The sequence below is a fragment of the Furipterus horrens genome, unplaced genomic scaffold, assembly GCF_987537825.1.
Source record: "Furipterus horrens unplaced genomic scaffold, mFurHor1.1.pri manual_scaffold_3, whole genome shotgun sequence".
Lineage (NCBI taxonomy): Eukaryota > Metazoa > Chordata > Mammalia > Chiroptera > Furipteridae > Furipterus > Furipterus horrens.
Window position 1 is genome coordinate 78,792,777 of NW_028327173.1, and position 21,352 is coordinate 78,814,128.

The window sequence follows — 21,352 nt, forward strand, 5'->3', positions numbered from 1 at the left end:
GAGTACCGGCCTGTGAACCAAAGGCTCACAGGTTCGATTCTTAGTCAGGGCACATACCCGGGTTGCGGGCAGGGCCTCCAGTTGGGGGTGCATGAGAGGCAACCACACATTGATGTTTCTTTCCCTCTCTCCCTCTCTTCCCCTCTCTCTAAAAATAAATAAATAAAATATTTTTTAAAAAATCCAAAGGTGTGTAGCAATGAAGTACTCCTTTAAAAAGTTAACCTCCATCTTTTGTTTCCAGACTCCCTACTGGGGAAGCATAGTCAAGATCCTAAGCAATAATGCCAAGACGAAAGAGAGGAAGATCACAGCACTCATCCATACCTCAGCTTCCTGCAGGGTCCCATTGTTTCGGCACACCATGTCAGGGCAAGCGATGGGAGACCCACATCCGTCCCGGATTGCCAGCTGCATGTACTGTTTCAAGCACTAGAAGTTAAGAAGAAAAAAGACTATTATCCACCATATTACAGTAGCACAAAGGTTACAAAACCACCACTGCCTCTTCTTCCTCACTTGGCAGTCCTGGGGCTCTTGTACTGAGGATGCATAAGTTATCACAAGTGTGAATACTAAAAGCCATCACTTTGGGAAGAATGCAGAGACGGGCAATTTTGTATGACTTGATTCTAAGAATACTGAGTTTATTCAAGGCAGCAAGTCAAATTCCTCTATGCTCACATTTTATCCACTACAGATTGGGAAAAAACCAAACACTCTCTTGCACTAGTGGCAAAATCCTTCTTTCTATTTTTTCTGAAAAAACATGTGAATTCCCAGTTTAATTTTTATATAGTGGTCCTCTCCCTCAAAGTTTTCCTAGTAGAACTATGACCCTTGTGCTGAGCTAGCCAAACGGAAACAAAATGGAATTAAGGCACGGACTTATCCAGGAACACCCTTAACAGCAAATACACCTGGGAGAGATAATTATCAAAAACAATTAGGGAGAATAAGACCTGTCCAAAACTACGGGTCTTTACTGAAGGCTATGATGAGGTTTGAGTAGAACCTGGGTAATAAAGAAACTCATAGGAAAAAGGAAACCCAGAGAAGAGACGAGGAAGAGCACTAAGGACAGTGCTGACTGGTGTGGCTCAGCTGGTTGGGCGCTGTTCCGCAGAGCGAGAAAGGTGCTGGTTAGTTTCCCCAGGAGGACATTTACCTGGGTTGTAGGTTTCACCCCTGGTTGGGGCACATACAAGAGGCAACTGATCTATGATCCTTTTTCAAATCAAAGTTTCTCTCCCTCATTTTCTCTCTCCCTTCCCCTCTCTATAACAAATAAATAAAATGTATATTTTTTAAATACTAAGGACAAACTTGATCTACTCATTGCCTGCTGCACCTGAATTCTTGGGCAGTGAGTAAAGATGTGAGTCAGATTTAGAAGGTAGGAGAGGAACTGATACCATTACGGAAATCAGTTATCCTACTTCCTCCCTCCTAACCTATCCCACATGCCCACAGGAAATTGAAGGCCTTAGTTTCAGAAGATAAAGCTCTTAAGAAAACTATAAGTTGGCTTTTCAATTTCTACTAATTTGCTCATAACTGGTAAGCTCTTTTCTATGTGCATGATGGAAAAAAATCAAGCTTAATGTTTGAGGAAGATACCCCAAAAATACATAGCTAGTCAATTAATTAATGACTCTTACAAAGTGATCATTATTTATAATAATATTTGGATCTTTTAATTTATACATTTGGGTATCAACCTGCTACATTAAAAATATTGCTGTGGGACAATTCAAATAAGCAACAGCTGGCCTCAGTGAGCTCCAGGCCTGGCAATAGCAGCAAAGTACCCAGCTTAGATTCACAGCTTGGCTTTGCCTGGGAATCTCCAGGCCCAGTACAAGTAGCAGCCATCTAAGATTGCTTTATAGCTCAGGCAGGTGCCCCGGGCAAAACACAGGTGAGGGCTGACCTTGACCTGCACCATCCAGGAAACCCCAGAGCCTGTGCATCCAGTGGACAGCTACAGACCATGGGGGAGCACCACCACCTAGCCCCTGCACAGCTGATCCTCCACAGAGGGCTGAGGTTGGTGGTCAGGGGTCACAGCCAGTCCTTGCAGCTGACAGGCCTGGGTAAATCCCTCCCATTGATCTGCCAACAGCAAGCAAGACTCAACTACAAGAGAAGAGTGTACTCAGCCCACACAAAGGGTGCACCTTGAGTACCCAGCTTGGGTGATAGAGGATGCTGTGCCACTGGACCCTACAGGACACCTACTACATTAGGCCACACTATCAAGACACAGAATCAAAGCAGCTGTACCTGATACATAGAAACAAACACAGTGAGGCTGTCAAAACGAGGAGACAAAGAAACATGGCCCAAATAACAGAACAGATCAAAACTCCAGAAAAAGAGCTAAACAAGCTATCTATCTGATGCAGAGTTCAAAGCACTGGTTATAAGGATGCTAAAGAAACTTAGTGAGGATCTCAACAGCATAAAAAAGATCCAGTGAGAAATGAAGAATACACGAATTGAAATAAAGAACAATTTACAGGAAAAAAGAAAAAAACAGTGAAGGGAAGGAAGTCAGGATTCAAATAAATAATTTAGAACAAAAGAAGAAATAAACATTCACCAGGATCAGAAATAAGAATGCAAAAAAACAAACAAACAAAAACCAAACAAACACAAAAATGAGAAGAGGATTAGGAACCTCTGGACAACTTTAAATGTACCAACATGCAAATCACAGAGGTGCCAGAAGGAGAAGAGGAACAGCAAGAACTTGAAAACTTACGTGAAAAAATAATGAAAGAAAATTTGCCTGATTTTGTGAAGGAAACAGACATACAAGTCCAGGAAGCATGGAGAGTCCCAAACAAGTTGGACCCAAAGAGGACCACACCAAGACACATCATAATTAAAATGCCAAAGATTAAAGATAAAGAGAGAATCTTAAAAGCAACAAGAGAAAGAAGAGAGTTACCTATAAAAGAGTTCCCATAAGACTATTAGCTGGTTTCTCAAAAGAAACTTTGCGGCGAGAAGGGACAGAAAAGACGTATTCAAAGTGATGAAAAGCAAGGACCTACAACCAAGATTACTCTGTCCAGCAAAGCTATTATTTAGAATGTAAGGGCAGATAAAGTGTTTCCCAGACAAGGTAAAGCTAAAGGAGTTCATCATCACCAAGCCATTATTATATGAAATGTTAAAGGAAGTTATTTAAGAAAAAGAAGATCAACACTATGAACAGTAAAATGACAACAAACTCAGAACTATCAATGACAACCTAAAAATAAAAACAAAAACAAACTAAGCAAACAACCAGAATAGGAACAGAATCATAGGCATGGGGATCATTTTGAGGATTATCAGCTGGGAGGGGGAAGAGGGAGAAAGGGGGAAATCATGCAGGGATCAAGAAGCATGTTTGGTAGATACAAAATAGACAGGGGAATGTTAAGAATAGCACAGGAAAAGATGAAACCAAAGAACTTACATGCACGACACAAAGACATGCACTAACAGCAGTGATTGCTAGAGGGAAGGGGGACCGGGAAGAGGGAGGCAAAGGGAAAAAAACTGGGACACCTATAACAGCATAATCAGAAAAACATACTTTAAAAAAAGAAAATATGTAAAGAAATGAAAAAAAAATATTGCTGTTGCAGCAACCTTTTATAAAAGCCTAACTACTAAGTAAATTTTATGGTAAGGATATTGATGACATAATTGTAAAATTTATTCCTTTCATTTAGCATCTTTATTCATTCTCCCCATCTGAAAATAAAACTGATATCAAAATTGTATTTCAGAAAACATAATCATGTATTCATCTGACTGAAATTACTGCCACAATGTACTAACGAATCAATGACAAGGGCAAACCATTTAAACCAGATTTGCATATCTTCAAATACTTAATAATTCCAATTCTGTTCTCTAAGGAGTCCATTTTTTTCTATGATGCTCATTATAGGGGAAAAAAAAAAAAAAAGAACTAGAAAATAACCTAAATATCCAAAATAAAAGACCACATAAACAAATTGTGCTAAATTCATGCAACGAAAATCTGATGAATCATGAAAAAATATTTTCAAATGATGTTTAAAGACACAGAAAAGTGCCCATAGTTCAGTGTGAACTGGGGAATAAAAGATGATTAATATGAATTGGAGAATAAAAGAAACCTGGGAGCAGGGGTCTTCTTAAGTCACTCTTCCCTTACAATTGACTACAATTTATATACCACATTTTAACTTTCACCTTCCTTTTCCAGAGAAAGGTGAACAATCACTCTTGCCGGGAGTTCCTGTGCCAGACATGGTCTCCAGTACCAGAAAGAGTGGTGAGGAGGAGAGAGCAGCAGCAAGGAAATATGGGGAAGAATTTCAATGGGCAGCAAACCTTGAGGGAAACAGCAAAGGTGGCTCACAAAAGGTGCCATAGCAAGGCACACGTGAATAAGCCATGTGAAGGCCTGTCCACCCAACTCTGCTCTCAAGGACTTCTCAGCCTTCCACCTGCCACCCAGTTTCCAGTAGTACTGCCTTGATCTCTCCAGCTGTCACTCGAAAGTTAAGTAGAAAGACTGAAAACGTATGGTGTCTAGGCTCAAGGGGAAAGTGTCTGAGAAAATGAACATCAAATCCTAATATCTGGGCTCCAGCCCCAGCACCACTTTGTCAGGTGACAATGGGAAAATTGCATAAACTATGACCCAGACTTGCTTCCCTTAATTTTTAAAATGGGGACAATAATACCTGTTATGGTTACTTAACAGGGTTTAAAACACCCACCCACACAAGCACAAGCCTGAAATTTTGTATATGGAAGCCCTTTGGAAATTTGCAAATTATAGGATTATTTGGTCATATTTCTACTCTACTTCACCTGTCTTAGACTTTCCATGAAAAACTTACCCCTCTGACCTTTTCAGATTATCCTTTTTTCCACTCCTTGCAGGGGACCAGTGACGCCACTTCTGGGAGAGAAGCTCCACAGACGGACAGATATTTGTAACAGAACATCCTACACAACTCTCACCAAGCCTCTCCTTAGAGCTGTTTGGGTCTATACATAAAGCTTAGAATTAAATAGGAACTAAAAAGACTATGTGAGTGTTTATAGGCACTAAACGAAAATTCATTTCCACTTATATTGCAAGTTTGTAAAGGTGAATTTAAGCTTTTCCAAGGGATTATGCTGAATGTTCTATTTGCTAATGTCATGTTCTTATGTACACTGCAACCACAATACATAAATCCAATGAAATTTTAAGCTTCCCACACGTACTCTCCTGGCCATAATATTGCATGACCCACAATTTTAGGAGAGAAGTTATAGCTGTACACACCAGCAACAGGGTGTAATTATATACATCTTTATATACCCCCCCTTTTTTTTAATTCTAAGAAACACTGTTTCAAGAAAGAGATTTGTAAGTGCAAGTTGCTAAGTAATGCTCTAGCACAGGTATTGACGCTCCATCCCTATGGGCTTGCATTTCCATTTAAAGGCAAATAGGGAAAACAACTAGCTCTAGTTATTGCTTCTTATTATATTTTCAAGTACCTTTCATTTATTATATGTCTTCTATTAGCTTGCACTAAAATTTTAATCTCAAACTTGCCCTCTCTTCTTCAAACCTCTAAGGCACAAAAAAGCCTGAAAACTTTCACATGAACCCCTCTACGTATCATACGAACCAAGACATAAGTAAATGGTTAACAATTCTGAGAGAAACTGGTGTCTAGCTTGTAAATAAAGACAGAGGAACCCAGAAAGAGAAAAAGAACAACATCGTTTAGTCATATTGATCCAATAAACAATAACATTAAACAAACGTCTAAATATGCAATTTTCATAACAGCTAATATATCCTAAGGGAAATGTTACAAATAGAATATTTCAAATATCCTGGTGACTAAAGAAAGAAACAACTTTTCTTTTGGAGAGTCAACATCTCAATTAGTTTGGTAGAATATAACAATTTTTAGGCCATGAAGCATTATGTATAATAAGGATTGTTCCTCAAAATCATTTCAGAACCCTCAAGGATTCAAATGGGATCCAACCAAGGATTTACCCACTAAACACCTGGTGAACTAGATGACTTACATGGTCTCTTCCAGCCCTGAGAGTCTATAAATTATGTATTATGGAACCTCTCAGAAAGAGGTTTCTCCTAGACTCCTTTGAAGAGCGCTATTTTCCAATGTACCAAAGGGCATTTTTCATAGGTGTTCTCATCTATTAGCTGGACAGGGCAAAAAGGCCTACAACATTTAGACAAAGCTCCTAATAGATATATCCAAGAATAATATACATGTATATAGATATGCACATATATATATACACTATAAAGTTTCATTCTCTGTCACTAGATTATACCTTTCTTAAAAATTTTTCTCTAAGAAAAAAAAAAACACATTACAATAAATAGTCAAGGGAACTGGATTATAACAATTAAAATTGAAGAACAAGCTCTAAAGTTTTCCTTGGCATCTTAGGAAAGTCATTAATATCTCCAGTTACAGCACTCTTAATAATGAAATGAAGCAACATCGCCTGCCAAGCCTGCTCTCAGGGAAATGGTCAGTCCCTCATGAGGGTTAACACATGAAAATACAGTGAAAAGTGAAAAGAGGTATGCAAAACATAGAATAGATGTTTCTGAAGTATAGGCAGGCATGCAGAAGAAAGTCCCCTAACAGATATGACCCCCAGAAATTAGTCTCATGAAGGTGGGGTTGGGAGGTAAGAGGAGACTATGTACTTTTGGGAGGAAGGAGGTAATATGTACCATTAGCTGAAAGTTTAAATTGATCCCCAGGCTCTTGGCTGCTTCTGGATGCAGATGCTGGGGTTCTGAGGTCCAAGAAAGACTGGCAGACTACATGGATTGAAGCTGAGTTGGTGAACTACTGACCTTGGGTTTCTCATTCCTAACTCAGTCATAGATGGAGAGGAAGGTGATGAGAGGGAAAGTACCTTGAGTTTAAAAGTTTGTTTTATATCTTCCTGGCACAGTGCTATACACTAAAGTGAATATTTAATAAAATGTAGACTAACACTTCTCTGTCTCAGTACACAATTACATCATAGTGTCTCAAGAGTGTTCTAAATAACATCTTATATTTAGGCCAATATTTTGTTTATTCCAGTTCGGACTATGATCTCTATACATGATCCAAGAATAAAGCCTTCTTTGTTGGATGCTATTGAATTAAATTATTAATAAACTCAGGATGGAACTTCTCTCATAATTCAAATGCCTTTTAACACACCAACAGCATCCTGGTTTGGAAATACACAATGGTTTTTAAAAATTCAAATAAATCAATAATCTATAGCTAGATGGTAAATTGTTTCCTGGTATATAGTATGGTCCTAAACTTTTTATTGTAAAACCCTTTTCAGAAACCTTGGCTTTTCACAAATATGGTATTACTAGCAATGGACATCACCTTAATACCCCCTTGCCAACCTCACAGGACATCACGGGATTGATAGGCAAACCTTAGTTTTGTAGTCCTCCTCCTTAAGCGTCTCTTATTCAGAAAGGCTTTCCTGTCTTGTCCCCCAGTCTGGCACAACGCCCAGCCCATCTGTTCTCACAGCACGGCCAGCACAGTACTTTTCAAACTGGGTACAAGCATGTATTCTTGGGAGCCCATGAGTTCTCCATAGCAAGGTTTTTATCCATTTTATTTAATATTTTATAAGCATACTTTGACCCACCTCAAGGAGTTAGATTTTCAGTGATTCCAACACGGAAAAGTGGCCAGATCACTAAAGTACCACTTGTTCACTGGAACACACCAAACTCTGAGCCTAACTGTAAAAAGTGATTTTGTGGAAACTAAACATCATCCATCACATTAATGTTAACTTAAATATTGTTGGTCTACAGTGTTAGTTAACATGCAGCTTAGACACTTATTCTGATGTTCTCATTTAAGAGACAGAAGTCTAAATGTGCTTGTACCTTGTATTACATTTAAGTGAGACTATAATAAAAGTAATTTTAAAACAGCTCAGGATTGGGGTTCCAATTGTTTTCCCATTCAAAAGAAAACTCGATAAACCCAAGAAAAGGAGGAGAACCCTGTGATTCTCAGCGGCAGTGCAGCCAGTTGTACAACATTTTCCCTTGGAGATTTATCAAAATACCAAACTATGCAAAGAGAATTTTATAAACTATACAATCACATACCCCTCCTCCAATTCTCCAGAAGACTCAGCTCTTCCTCCCTACTTTCCAACATTTCCATCATCAACTTAGGTAACACCAGATGTTAACCATTAAGTATGTCATACATGTCAACAGTGCAGTGTTTATCACCCTGCATTGCAGGTGACTGTGCACTAGGCTGCTTCCCCAATAACCCAGGAGTTCTTTCCGGGTCTGGATCATATCTTATTCCTTTTTCTACCACAGGATCTGGCACATGGTGGAGACTCTGTGGGAGCTGGAAGCCTGAATCTCCCACTTACCAGCTTTGTGGAAAAGTCCTTCAGCTCCAACCACTGAATCATATAAACCCACTCCACCTGCAGCTTTCCTCCCTCCCCTCCTTTGACACATAAGACCCAACTCTGCCTTCCAGTGCCAAGTCCCCTATTATCTAGTTCCCATTTCCTCCTGCCTCCCAGGATATTTACCCAATTGATTATCTATTGTCTTTCTTGCATCTTGAAATTTTTCTCTATCTACTGAGTCCTTCTTCAGCAGTTAAATATGTCCAAAACTATCCTAAAGAAAAATAATAAAAACTGCCAAGAAGCACAGCCCTCCCTTACTCTTCTTCCTGGCTAGATACTCACTCTTCATTCCTCTCCTCTTCATCATCAAATATTTAAAAGAGTTGTCTGCCCTTACTCCTTCCAATGCCATCATGGCCCCACCCTTACAACTGAACTGTAGTGGCTCTCCAAAGATGCCAGTAACCTCCACCTCACTGAACCCAATACACATATTCTTCCTTCCTGACCTTTCAGCCACACTTAACCATACCCACTTTCTTGAAATTTTCTCTTCCCTTGCCTTCAGAATTCCACACGTCTCTGATTTTCATTCCATCCCTTCCTCTCTGGACATTCCTTCTCAACCTCTTTAATTTTCCTCTAACCGGTAAATGCTGTAATTGCAGGATGGTATCCAAACCCTCCTCTCCTTTTGCACTTTTTGGTCACCTCATTGACTAGATATAACCATTTCCCTGCTCTGCTCTGTAATGCAGAGAATGTATTTCCCAGATTCTAGGGGGAGGCATAAATGGAACCAATTACCCAGTTGCTTAGCAAATAAATAAACAAACAAATCCATCATCCTTGATTCTTCTTTTCCTCAAACTCCACAAACAAAACATGCCCCAAATCTAATCACTTCTCACCACTCCCACTGCAGTTCAAATCATCACCAACTGTTTCAAGGACGCTTGCAATAGTTTCCTCACTGGTCTTGGCTTATATTCCACACAGTAGCCAGGGTGCTCTTTATACACATCTTTTATTTATTAATTTTAGAGAGAGAGGATGAGAGAGAAGAAGGGGGGTAGAAAGAGAGAAATATTTGTGCATTCATTGGTTGATCTTTTAATGTGCCCTGACCAGGGATCATACCTGCTAGCTTGGTGTACTGGACAACACTAACCAACTGAGCTACCCAGCCAGGGCAATATATACATCTTTTAAAAATATAAATCATATCTTATTCTCCTGCTCAAAATTTCCAATGAATGTGCATCTCATTTAGAGTGCCTCTCAAACTTCTTACCATGGCTCACAATGGCCTAAATTTTCTAACTACTAGCTACTATTGTGGGTTCATTTCCACTATTCTCCCTTACTCTGGGAATATGAGCCTTCGCACTATTTCTTCAACAGGTCAAACTGAGATAGGCCTTCCCTGGCTAAAGAGGCCAACTTTCCTTCCTTTATCAGCTTCCTCACCTGGTTTTATTTTTCTTCATAGCACTTACCACTACCTAATATTACTTGTGTATTGCCTGTTGCCCCCCTAGAACTTCAGCTAGGACAGGGACCTTGCCTTGTTCTTTGATGGATCCCAGAAAACTATGTAGAAGGTTCTACAAAACGTATTATTGCACAACTTAATAAATCCCCAAATCCTATTAATCCCTTTCCTAAAGACTAATTAGGACTGTTCATCTCCATCTCTTCTGCCACGACCCTAGGCCACCTGGGGCTCCCTATTAGCTGGGCTTCTGCCTTAGCCCATTCACTGGTCCTGCTACATCTTTTTTTGCCTCTTTCTAATTAATTCTCCACACTTCAGGCAAAACAAAATTTTAAAAAATCTAAATTTGATGCTTTTCACCTGCTTAAAATCCTTCCATGACTGTACTTACTATAATTAGGATTCAAAAATGAGGTATATATAATTATGTGCTCCCCCAAATCGTACGTCTTCTCATTCTCCCTGTCAACATCCCCAGAAATTTCAGCCTTTAGATTGCTTTAATTAGCACCTTGCTTTTAGAATGATCCTATTACCATTCACATGTAATTATGGCAGGAGGACTTAATTCGGAGGTTAGATAGGCCATTTCCCTAGCAGAGGGCAGTGTCCTGAGAAAAGGATGTAAGACAGATGTTTTTATGGACAAGAAACACTGGAAACTATGGCACACTATTGGGAAGGGCAACTGTGATACTGCAATTTATAATTAGAAATACATATTTGGTCTTTGTTCCCACTTTTAGCAGGAAGCTTCTAAAACCCTTGGAATTTCCTAAGTGGTCAAAGATATAGAAGTGCCTTTTGTTAAGTTAACAAAGTAACTTTTGAAATGCCCCAGGCTACCAAAGTGGGGGCTGGTTGCCAGGGGAACCAAACCTGTCATTAGAGGGTTGGAATAGTCATTCTCACCCTGGGAATGCTTGGGAGGGGAGAGGGGCTGGAGGTTGAACTGATCATCAATGGCCAATAATTTAATCAGACATGTCTATGTAATCGGCAGCCGTCCGTCTCGAGAGACGATGGTGTAGCTTCTTAAGAGTCTATCTGCACCGTCGAGAATGGCTGTGCAGTCCGACTCGGGAGTGACATGGTATCTGTCTCCTCCCGTGTTGAATCGACATCTTGCGATGACGCTGAAGCTACAGAGCCTGGGCAGGGTGATATGGAGGGTCTGCTGTTGCCCATGTCTATGTAATAAAGCCTCTATAAAAACCCAAAGGGACATGGCTCATAGAACTTCCTGTTTCGTGAACACAGGGAGATTTGAGGAGAATGGTGCACCTGGAGAGAGAATGGAAGCTCCACACCCTTCCCCATGCTTTGACCTATGCACCTCTTCCACCTGGATGTTCCTGTGTTATATACTTTTATAATAAACCAGTGATCTAGTACATAAAATGTTTCTCTGAGTTCTGTGAGCTGCTCTAGGAAATTAATCCAAGCCAAGGCAGGGGCAGTGGGAGCCTTTGACTGACAGCCCATTGGTTAACAACCTGGGCTTGTGACTGCCATTGGAAGTGGGGACGGAGCAGATCTTGTAGGACTGAACCTTACTTGTGGGATCTAATGCTGTCTCCAAATAGATAGTGGCATTGAGGCAGAATAGTGAGAAGCAAGGAAAATGCCTTGGCAAGTGGAATAGGGAAACTGGGAAAGACAGTTGAACACAATGGCCAAGAAATTTACAGCCTGGTGCAGATGGTCACCAGGGTGGAAGACAGTGGGAGGCCCAGCAAGGCCCCAGTGCCTGGTAGAGGGAAAAACAAGGACCTCACCCACAGGGTAACCTCCGCTCCCCTGGCCTTTCCTCCCTGGAGATGACAACTAGGCCTCAGTTGTATTGGGTTGGCCAAAAAGTCCATTTAGTTTTTTCCTGTAAAATATAAGACACTTCTTTTATTTTCACCAATAACTTTATGGATTTGTATATTTAGAGTATGCCAGCTCTCCCGCTATTGGCTTCTAGTGGGTAGAGATCAGAGATGCTTCTAAACATCTTCCACTGCGTAAGACAGCTCCACAGCAAAGAATTATTTGGCCAAAATGTCAATCAATAGTACCAAGAAACTGAAGTAGGACTGATCCTTACTTTTGACACATTTGATCAGTCACAGCACCTTCTCCATATGTAATAGCGGTCCCCAAAAGTCCCCACAGCCCATGGTTTTGGGGATGCAGGAAGGGGAGACAGTGCAGTTTTTAAAGGTACTTTGCGTATCTATTGCAGGTAGCTACTTTATTAGTTATGCAAATGGATATGGCTGTTCCACCCCTCCAAGGAGATGGGAGGGATTTTGGTCATATAATGGTGACAAAAAAGCTTAGGGGTCCTGGATGAGATTCCTGCAGGTGGTCACGATTGGTCACCCTATTCACTGCATCACAGGCCCCAGTCAGGATTTAAAAATAAGGCAGCAGCCATTTTTCGCAGAGAGCCACGCAGTTTGAAAGGAGGTAGGGAGAGTCATGCAGTTTTGAAAGGAAAAGAGAGAGCCGTGCAGTCTGAAAGAAGGAAAGGAGCCAGGCAGAACAAAAGGTGGCAACCATGTGGCGCGCTGGGCCGTGCAATTTGAAAAGACTGCAGAGGGACCGCACCAGCCTGCCATGAGGTCTGGTGTGTAAAAGAGAAAGTCAAAATGTAGCAGCTAGGCAGCTTTGTGGAAGAGCTGGTCCACCATGGGAGAGGACCATGCGGCCTGGGCTAATAGGAAAGTAGGCATGCTGCTGCTTTGATCATGCGAGTTCCAGCTGACTCAGAGGCTGCGGAGGACTTCGCCTTGCAGACCTGGACTCTCTCTGGACTCTTGGAACTTGGGACATGCAGAAAGGACTCTCTTAGGACTTGTGCCTTCCTGGACTTCACCCTAATACAGTGCAACACGGCACATGTTTTCCTGGACTATTATATGGACTGTTATATGGACATCGTACCCCAGATCCTGAAGGAGAGAGCTTACAGATAAAGAATGGGGAACTTCTGGGCATGTTTTTGGCTTATAGCCTTTTGGGGAGCAAGGGAAGTGCTGGGTCTTGTGGGAGAACAGGGCTCCGAGCAGGAGTGCTCCCAGCCTGTGCCCCCCACCTACCCACCCCCACCACAGGTTGGAATACTGTAAATAAAGACCTGTTTTCCTCAACACTAATTGTTGGGTCTTACACCAAAGTGCCATGTGAATGAGCCCCCTTTTGCCTGGTAACACATACACTTCTTTCAACAACGTTATGTAGTTCTTAAAGTGTCCTCTTGTTAAATTTATTCGTAAGTACTTTTGATACTATTGTAAATGAAATTGTTGTCTTAACGACATCATATTATTATTTGCTTGTGTATAGAAATTTAAGTCAGTTTTGTATACTGATTTTGCATCCTGCAACCTTGTTGAACTGGCATCAGTATTTTTAAATTCTCAAAATGATTCCAATGTGCAACCAGGTCTGAGATCACTAGTTCAGTACCATCAGTGCCCTCCAGTCTAATCAAGGGAGATGTATCCATCATCACTGACTTTAAGTCATTTTGTAATATTCAGAAGCATAACATCCATAGAAATGAAGGTTTCCTTTCTAACCAATGTTTCCATAGAGAATATATTATTCAGTTAGTTCTGGAAGAAAGAGTAAAGGAAGTTTAAGGAGGAAATTATATAGGCAAAATTTAAAGTTCTGATTGAGATCCTTTAAATACTTGACCCGAAGTAGTGCCATTACTTTTTCTAGATAAGGGTACCAGATCCACCTTGTAAGTTTGAGAACAGTCATTCAATATGGGAAATTAAATCTGGGCCCCACTCAAAAGTACTCCAGTTCCCACCACGCAAGGGTGATCAAACACTTCTATCTTTATCTCAAGTGATCATGTAACAACTAAATTAAGAAACTTAGTGACAGAAATAGTTCTGAAGAGAAATCCATTGGAAATGTTTCAGCCTTGTCCAGTGCCCACAATAAAGCTAATTAAATCTGCTAAACTAGAAGAACATTTCAATCACAGCAGGGAGCAGGCACTAGCATTGGGAAGATCTTCTGACACCATAGTTACCGAGTTGAGTAACCCTTCAACTGACCTTTCAGAGGCTTTTCCTTTTGTCCTCCCTTTGCTGCCTTTCTTGGAGGCCCCAATTCTTAATTCGTATACAATTCCAAAGAAATCCACCTGTGCCAGCTGCTATAGTGCCACACAGTCTACTCAGAAAAGCAACTGACGGTTTCAGGAGAAAGAAAACTTAAAAAGGCTTGCCAAGTTTACACCCTTCCACTTCCTCCAAAAAAACATCAGACCTCAGAACTGCCAGCCTTCAACTGGCCCAGAGGCGCCTGCCAACAGGCCCAGGGCTGGCAATAAGAAGCACACACCAGATTAAACTGGACTGAGGTCATTTATCACTTCCTTCCTCCTCCTCCTGCGCACCTGAAGAGTCCCTCTTTGAATGCTCAGGCAGCTCTTCTGATTCTCAGAACACACATAAGGTTTCAGCAACAAGAATGGAACAAACCTCAAACCCCAAATTCATAAAGGGTCAGGAAATTCTTTCAGCCATGATGTAGGATTATGTAAATTACCTGCATAAAATATGACCATTCACTAATCCAAGCAAACACCCTAGAGAATGTAGCACTTAACATTTTACTAGAGAATTCACAGTGAGTATTATTAAAACTACACCATTCAAAGGATAGAAAGATAAATGGATGGATAGATGTGTAATAAGGCAAGTAGAGTAAAAAAAATTAATGTTAGAATCTAAGAAGAGGTAGGAATATAGAGAATCATTGTTAAAATTATTTCCCCTTCATTGTGTATTTGAAAAATTGTCATGACAAATTGTTAAACAATTTTTAAAATATAAAATATAAAAAAAAATACACCACTAAATCTCAGATTTTAATGATCCTTAAAGCAAAAAGTATCTGTGTATTTTATATAAAACCCTATTTTCTGTATTAGTACATAAGCTAGGGTTTAAATAAAATATAGTGAAATAAAATCTTATTAATTAAAAGTAATGGTAGCAACACTGATTAATGATTATCTAAATTTTTGAAATTTTAAAGACTATTTACACTATATAAATGAGAGAATAAAGCTAACTCATAATTAACTATATTTTTTCCCTACAGTATATAACCTATAAAGCCAGCATGAAAATAGTTCACATCAATGACCATTAGACAACAGTAATGCTGTTTGTTTCCTGAAGAGGATATTGCTTCTCCACATGGAGTTATGGTTAGGAACCAAGTATCGTCAGTTTAGAATAGACGTGTCTTTTTTTTTTTTTAATAGTTATTCGATTACAGTCGTCCCAGGTTTTCCCGCTGCCTTCTTCCGCCCAGGCCAGCCCCTGCTCCCACAATTCATCTCGTATTGTTGTCCACGTCCATGAGTCAAGAACAGACATAAGCCTTAAGCAAACTTCCTCCTTGACTGAATTTACAAAAGAAAATTGATTACAATAAGAAATGTGAGCCCTGAAAAAGCAGAAGAAGTTAAACAATGATGAAGAGTCACTACACTGAATATGAGAAATCTTGTTTTATTCAAAATTAATTTGAAATGCTTTAACTCAATTACTTCATAGCAAAATCAGAATATCTTTCTAGTTATAATTTAGATGGAACATGACTGCAACTATTCCGTACTTCATAATTTCCCCTCAATGCTTTATACTGAAAAAAATGTAAATGTTTTTGAAATTTTCTAAAAAGCAATTTTCTAGAAATCAGGAGGGTTTGTATGCAGTGCTTACTTTTTTTTTTTTTTTTTTTCATTTTAATTGCCATAATTTGAACCAGTCTTCCTTTTCTTTCTTTTAGCAAATCCACAGGCTTATATATCTGAGACTGCTCTTGACTGTCTTGTTAAAATCTAACCTAGTTACTGTCCTGGAACTGCCACTTTCCAAATGTTGTGAGTTGGCACCATATTATAGCAAATTAGACTATCAAGGCAAAGATCTTGAGTCAAAGCTATATGACAGTTGTTTCAGAAATGTGTGTCAGTGGTCACAGAAGAGACAGGGGGCATATGTCTTTCACAGCACATGACAGTAATTCATTTGTGCTTCACCAATACAGTGCTCTAAAAATACCCTAGACCAGTGCATCAGAATCTCCTGAGAGATGAACCAAAACACAGATAGAGATCTTCGCGGCTTGAAAATGTAACTTTTTTCCTTCTAAATGTTATCAACACCATAAACCATAGTTTTTCGAAGATCAGACACCATTCCATATTAACACAATCTGTATCTACCTCACTACCTAGGAAAAGCAGATATGACAGTTATAAAATGTTCTTTCCAGTCGCTGTAAAGATCCGTGTGCTTTAGTCACCCATTTAGTAATTACCATCTGCACACAAGACTCCTTGAAAACAACTGTGAGACTGAGGTCCTTTTGTGAACGCCAGTAGCTGCCACTAACATGACGCTTGTAGGCAGTGAGACAGCACCAGTCTTTGAACCAGGAGGTCTGGGCTTGAACCTTGGCTTCAGTTTCTACATCTGAATATATGCAAAGCTCACTGGGAACTTCCAGGTGTGGAATGCAGAACTCTTAATCTCTCAGCCCTTGGTTTTATCAGGAATTTGCCTGAAGTCACATAGTTGAAAGTTCATGGCACACTGCTCAATCCCTTCAGTCTGGGATATGGCCACTAGTATATTTGGACTACATACTCTCTGGTCTCTGGAAAACACCTTGAAATTTTAACTAGCTCCTCTTGACATCTTCTTTGAATTGACTAAACATTTATGTAATTAAAAACCAGTTGTTAGTCTGCATTATACAGGCCATTGTGAAGAGTGAGAAACTATAGGAAGGATCATAAAAACCTCATATGAGGCTCATCCAGTGTTCATGCTAACAAATAAAAATGTAGGGAACATGTAATTAGGCAGTATATTACATATTTCACAGAGGCTGTTCTTATTTCATTCAAACAACCTTATAATGTAGGAATTAAGGGCATCTTGGGCAAGTAACTTAATTTTGCATTGGTTTCCTTATCTGTAAACTGGACGGTAAGGGTAAGAGGAAAAATAGTAGTACTCGTGCATAATACATATTACATGGTAGGTACTCACATACTCTTACTTGTCCTTCCTTGATTTTTTAAAAATAAATGAACAAACTAAGGTCAAAGAAATTCAATAAAAACCCTACATTCATGTGGCTAATAACTCACAGATACTTTTCAGAAGGGCACAACCAAAAAGACCTCCTTATTGGGAATGGGAAATGATTCAAAACCATTGAGGCTTTTAGTTAACACAGAGCTATTTATTTCCATGGAAATGAGGCATTGACTGTGTCTAGCCTGATTCCAAGAGGTGCTGTGCATATCTGGAATCTACAACATTACCAATCCTTGATGAACTTAATTATTTAAAAAATGGGGTTTTAGAATTAACCAAATTTTCTAGTTAGCTCACAATCTTTTTGGCTTCCACTTATCTAAATTTTTTTTAAAGTTCCTTTCCCTATTTGTCATCTCACACAGCCTTAAGACCACCATTATGAGCATTATTTTTTCATTCGTTCACTCTCCTATGCGTAATATACTTTTTAAGATGTGGCCTGCTTTTCTAACTTGACAGTACTGTGAACACTGACATGTAAAATCAGCTGAAACTGTACGGGCACTGGACATAGCATATATTGCATTAAAGATAAAGAGTCATGAGATGAGTTTGTTTTGCTGTAATTTGCTTCCTCGTTAAAAAAGGAAGCATTGATTAAACAATGAGATATGTTCTATTCACATACCAGATTAGAGAAGATGAAAAATTTGCAAATACCCAGAGTGTCAAAGGGGACTTCCCCACGCTATTGGTGAGAATGCTAAAAGGACACGACAGTTGTGGGAAAGCAATTCGGCAACACCTATCAATTTAAAACGAACACAACTTTTGATTAGGGAATTCCATTTCTAGAAATTGATCCTACAGAAATGTATTTTCACATTTATAGAAGTACAAACATTTGCATTTTTAATAGCAAAAACTGGTAACAGTCCACTGATTAGGAGGGGCTTAGTTAAATAAATGTTGATACAGCCATGCCACAGAACACTACACAACCCTTAAAAAAGGAAGGCAGGGGAGGTAGGTCTGTATATGCTTACACAGAAACATGTCCACAATACACTAAGTTTGTAAAACTAGACTTAAAAAGTAGTATCTATACATAAAGATCTCACTTCTCTATTACATGTTGTGTGTAAATACATATCCATCCATATGTCTCTGTTTATTTATACACAGAGAAAGAGTCTGGAAGGGGGTACAGGTGAACTGTTTATATCATCAATACTTTGGAGACTTTTTCTTTTATGTTGTTTTAAAACCAGTATGTATTACATTTATAATTAAAAATTAGTCTTTAAAAAGAAGCAAGGAAACAAGGGATAGGAGGGAGGAATATAAATGAGAGAGGTTTCCCTATATTTCTAATTAAATTCTCTACCTCCATTCACGTACATGAAATTGGTCACCAAAAACTTTGTATTTAGCTAAAGTCTCAGTCTAGGACTAAAGAGAGGATTGAGCCATGTAGCCTTTCTTTCTGACTCTTCTCTTGGGACCTTCATTGGCCTATTGGCTTCCTTTGACTTGCAAAGAGATAAACAGAGGAACTAAAACCCTATGCACCCCACCCTTAAATCAGCGCAAACTTTGTAGATGTAGCAGAAGTTAACTGGAGTAGCTCTCTCTGGTTCTGGTATGGTCCCCCCTGACTGCCCCAAGTACTCTTGGAAATTGACAATAGGTGAATGGTTTTCTTGGGATGGCTGAGTGGGCCTCAAAACATGAACATACAAATCCAAAAAATTGTTATATTAAGTAAATGAGTGACTACTGTATATCTACTAAATGGTCTTTAAAACAGGGATACTCTTGAATGACCCATTTGGGTCATTATAGGATGAAATGAGTAAATATGCCTAAAACAATACCTCCCATTAAATAAGTTAAATGCTGTTGCTATTATTATGAGAACAATGATCATTAGTGATGCCTAATGCTTTCCTGGGTTTTGCTCTCTATGTGGGGAAAAATAAAACGAATTTATGTAAACAGCTAGAATATATGGCAATAAAGATAATTGTATAAAATATATTTAATTAGATTTTAAATGCTAAATACTTTCAGAGAATAGATGATAATTTTACACAAGGATAGCCAATGCCACCAGGGTAAGAATGATGTTTGAGTTTTTCACCAATAAATCCCCCAATCCCCCCCCCTCATTAGTATTCTGCCTGTCAAAATAAGTATTTGTTGAATGAATGGTGGTTTGCCTTGACCAGGCAATGAGGCATCCTTAGGAATTGAGCAGGTGGAGTAAAAAGGAAAGAAAAGAGTAGCTTTCCAGAAAGAAGGAAAGCAATGAAGGTATGAGATACCTCACATGTAGGGTAGCAGGAGATGATCTGGATAAAGATCATGCGACAGACAGCTCATAGAGCAATGTGAATGTCAGCATTAAGGAATATGATTCAAACAGGAACACATGAGTCCTTAATAATAGTAGTGGCATTTTGACAGAAATATTTTTAAGAAATCTGACATTAGTATCTAAATGGAAAGGAGGAGAAATTGGAGACATGAAAATAATTTAAATATTCCAGACCTCAAAACTGCAGTCGACAATAACAAATAAAGCATATGTTGATGAGGGTGTTGTTCCTGGAGCCTCACCACCCCAATTCCTTCATCCTATTCCAGCTTTGCCCACTTTCAGACCATTCTCCACCCTATGCCAAAGCCATTCTCCTATTGACTCCCAAATAAAGCCTTCCAGTGGCTCCATGATGCCATTTAACATCACACACAAGACCCTCCATCTAGTCTCTGCTTGCCTCTCCAGGCTCATGCCCACGCACACCCACACTTCCAGCAATATGTTCCAGGGATGTCCTTCAGTCCGGTTCCTCAGTAGGTCACCCTTCCTCGGTTCTGTGCCTTCACGTGTGGCTGCCCTTCCTCCCTGTTGTACTTTTACTATCCACAACTCCACCAACACCACCATCAAGCAATCTCCTATTCAGCGTTTGGTCTTAGCCCCCCAGTAATCTTCGCTGACTTCTGCAAGTCTATGGTAAGTGGATTCCCATATGCTCCCCTAGCACCCAGCACTTCCTCTATCAGAGGGTCTGCTTCCCACACGAGAGCCAGTCTGGCTATGCATTACATACAGAGTCAGCACAGTGGCTGCTACATTATACTACCAAATGGAAGAGCAGAATCAGAACCAAGACAGAAATAGACTTAGAGGAAATTAAAATGGAAGTGCAACTTCAAAAAAATAAATAGCTAAAGTTTGGTGATTCATTCAGTGGATGTAAGGGAAAGTTCTCTTGTTGTATACCAACTGTTGCCTGCTTTCTGGTTATGGTTTGCATGTTTGGCAAGCCTATCACATTCTGATAAACAGTTTGAAGAACTGAATTAAAAGCAACATATGCTTCAAAAAAAGTCTTCAGAATACACGAACACAGAATACCAACATGCCATCTTTTTATAACCTTCTTTGAGAAAAATATTTAAATTAAATCATGTTCCTTATTATACTACCACACTTCTTACCCTGATATCAAATGCTTTTCTAAGAGAATATAGAAAATCTTGAGGTACTTGTTCAACCTATGATCAAGGTCAAGAACATTGTACAAATGAAGCTTGTTCCAAAAGAATTGTGTCAACAAAAGGCGCAAAGAGTGGAGGAATAAAATTCTATTTATTAATATTCCCACATTGGATGAAGCATTGTTGGAGAATTTTTAATGGTCCTCTTTTCCTTGCCCTCTAACAGAAAGATGATCTTAAGTCAAATAATACAGAGCTAATGGGTAGAAAAAATTAGATTTCAACCAATTTTGTTCTAGAGAGAACTAGTACTAATAGTAGGAGTGACACAGAAATGTTTCAAATGAATGTAGAAGAATAGATAGCTCAGAATTAGAGTTTCCAGTAACTGAATAACCAGTGTTACGGGATGTCCCATCCTCAAAGTTTTCAAGCAAAATCTAGATGATTGCACTACAACCAGTAGAGGGATACATGCCAGTTGTATTCCAGGTATTAAGTGCTTTATCTAGATTATCTACTGCAATCTTCTCTATATATGCATTGATTTATTATTAACCTTATCTTACATAAAAGAAAATGAAGACTAGTCCTGGCTGGTGTGACTCAGTGGATTGAGCACCAGCCTGCGAACCAAAGGGCTGCTGGTTCGATTCCCAGTCAGGGCACTTGCCTGGGCTGTGGGCCAGGTCCCCAGTTGAGGATGTACAAGAGGCAACCACATATTGATGTTTCTCTCCCTCTCTTTCTCCCCCTGCCCTTCTCCTTTCTCTATAAATAAATAAATAAATAAATATATATA

General features: G+C 39.4%; 1 protein-coding gene across 2 annotated transcripts in view; it reads right to left on the reverse strand.

Annotated features, from left to right (window-relative positions):
• The window catches only part of RNF144B (ring finger protein 144B), a 71,317-nt gene that overhangs the window by 35,169 nt on the left and 14,796 nt on the right, over positions 1-21,352 (reverse strand). Inside the window, exons 1-2 of one of the 2 annotated variants that reach the window (XM_090269777.1) lie at positions 14,026-14,185; positions 328-432 (exon numbers count right to left, since the gene is read on the reverse strand). In XM_090269777.1, coding sequence (XP_090125903.1) covers positions 328-417 — 90 coding nt within the window. In that variant the 5' untranslated portion in view covers positions 418-432; positions 14,026-14,185. Of the gene's footprint in view, positions 1-327; positions 433-14,025; positions 14,186-21,352 lie in introns of those variants that run through there. The other variant, XM_090269776.1, reaches the window with a different exon arrangement.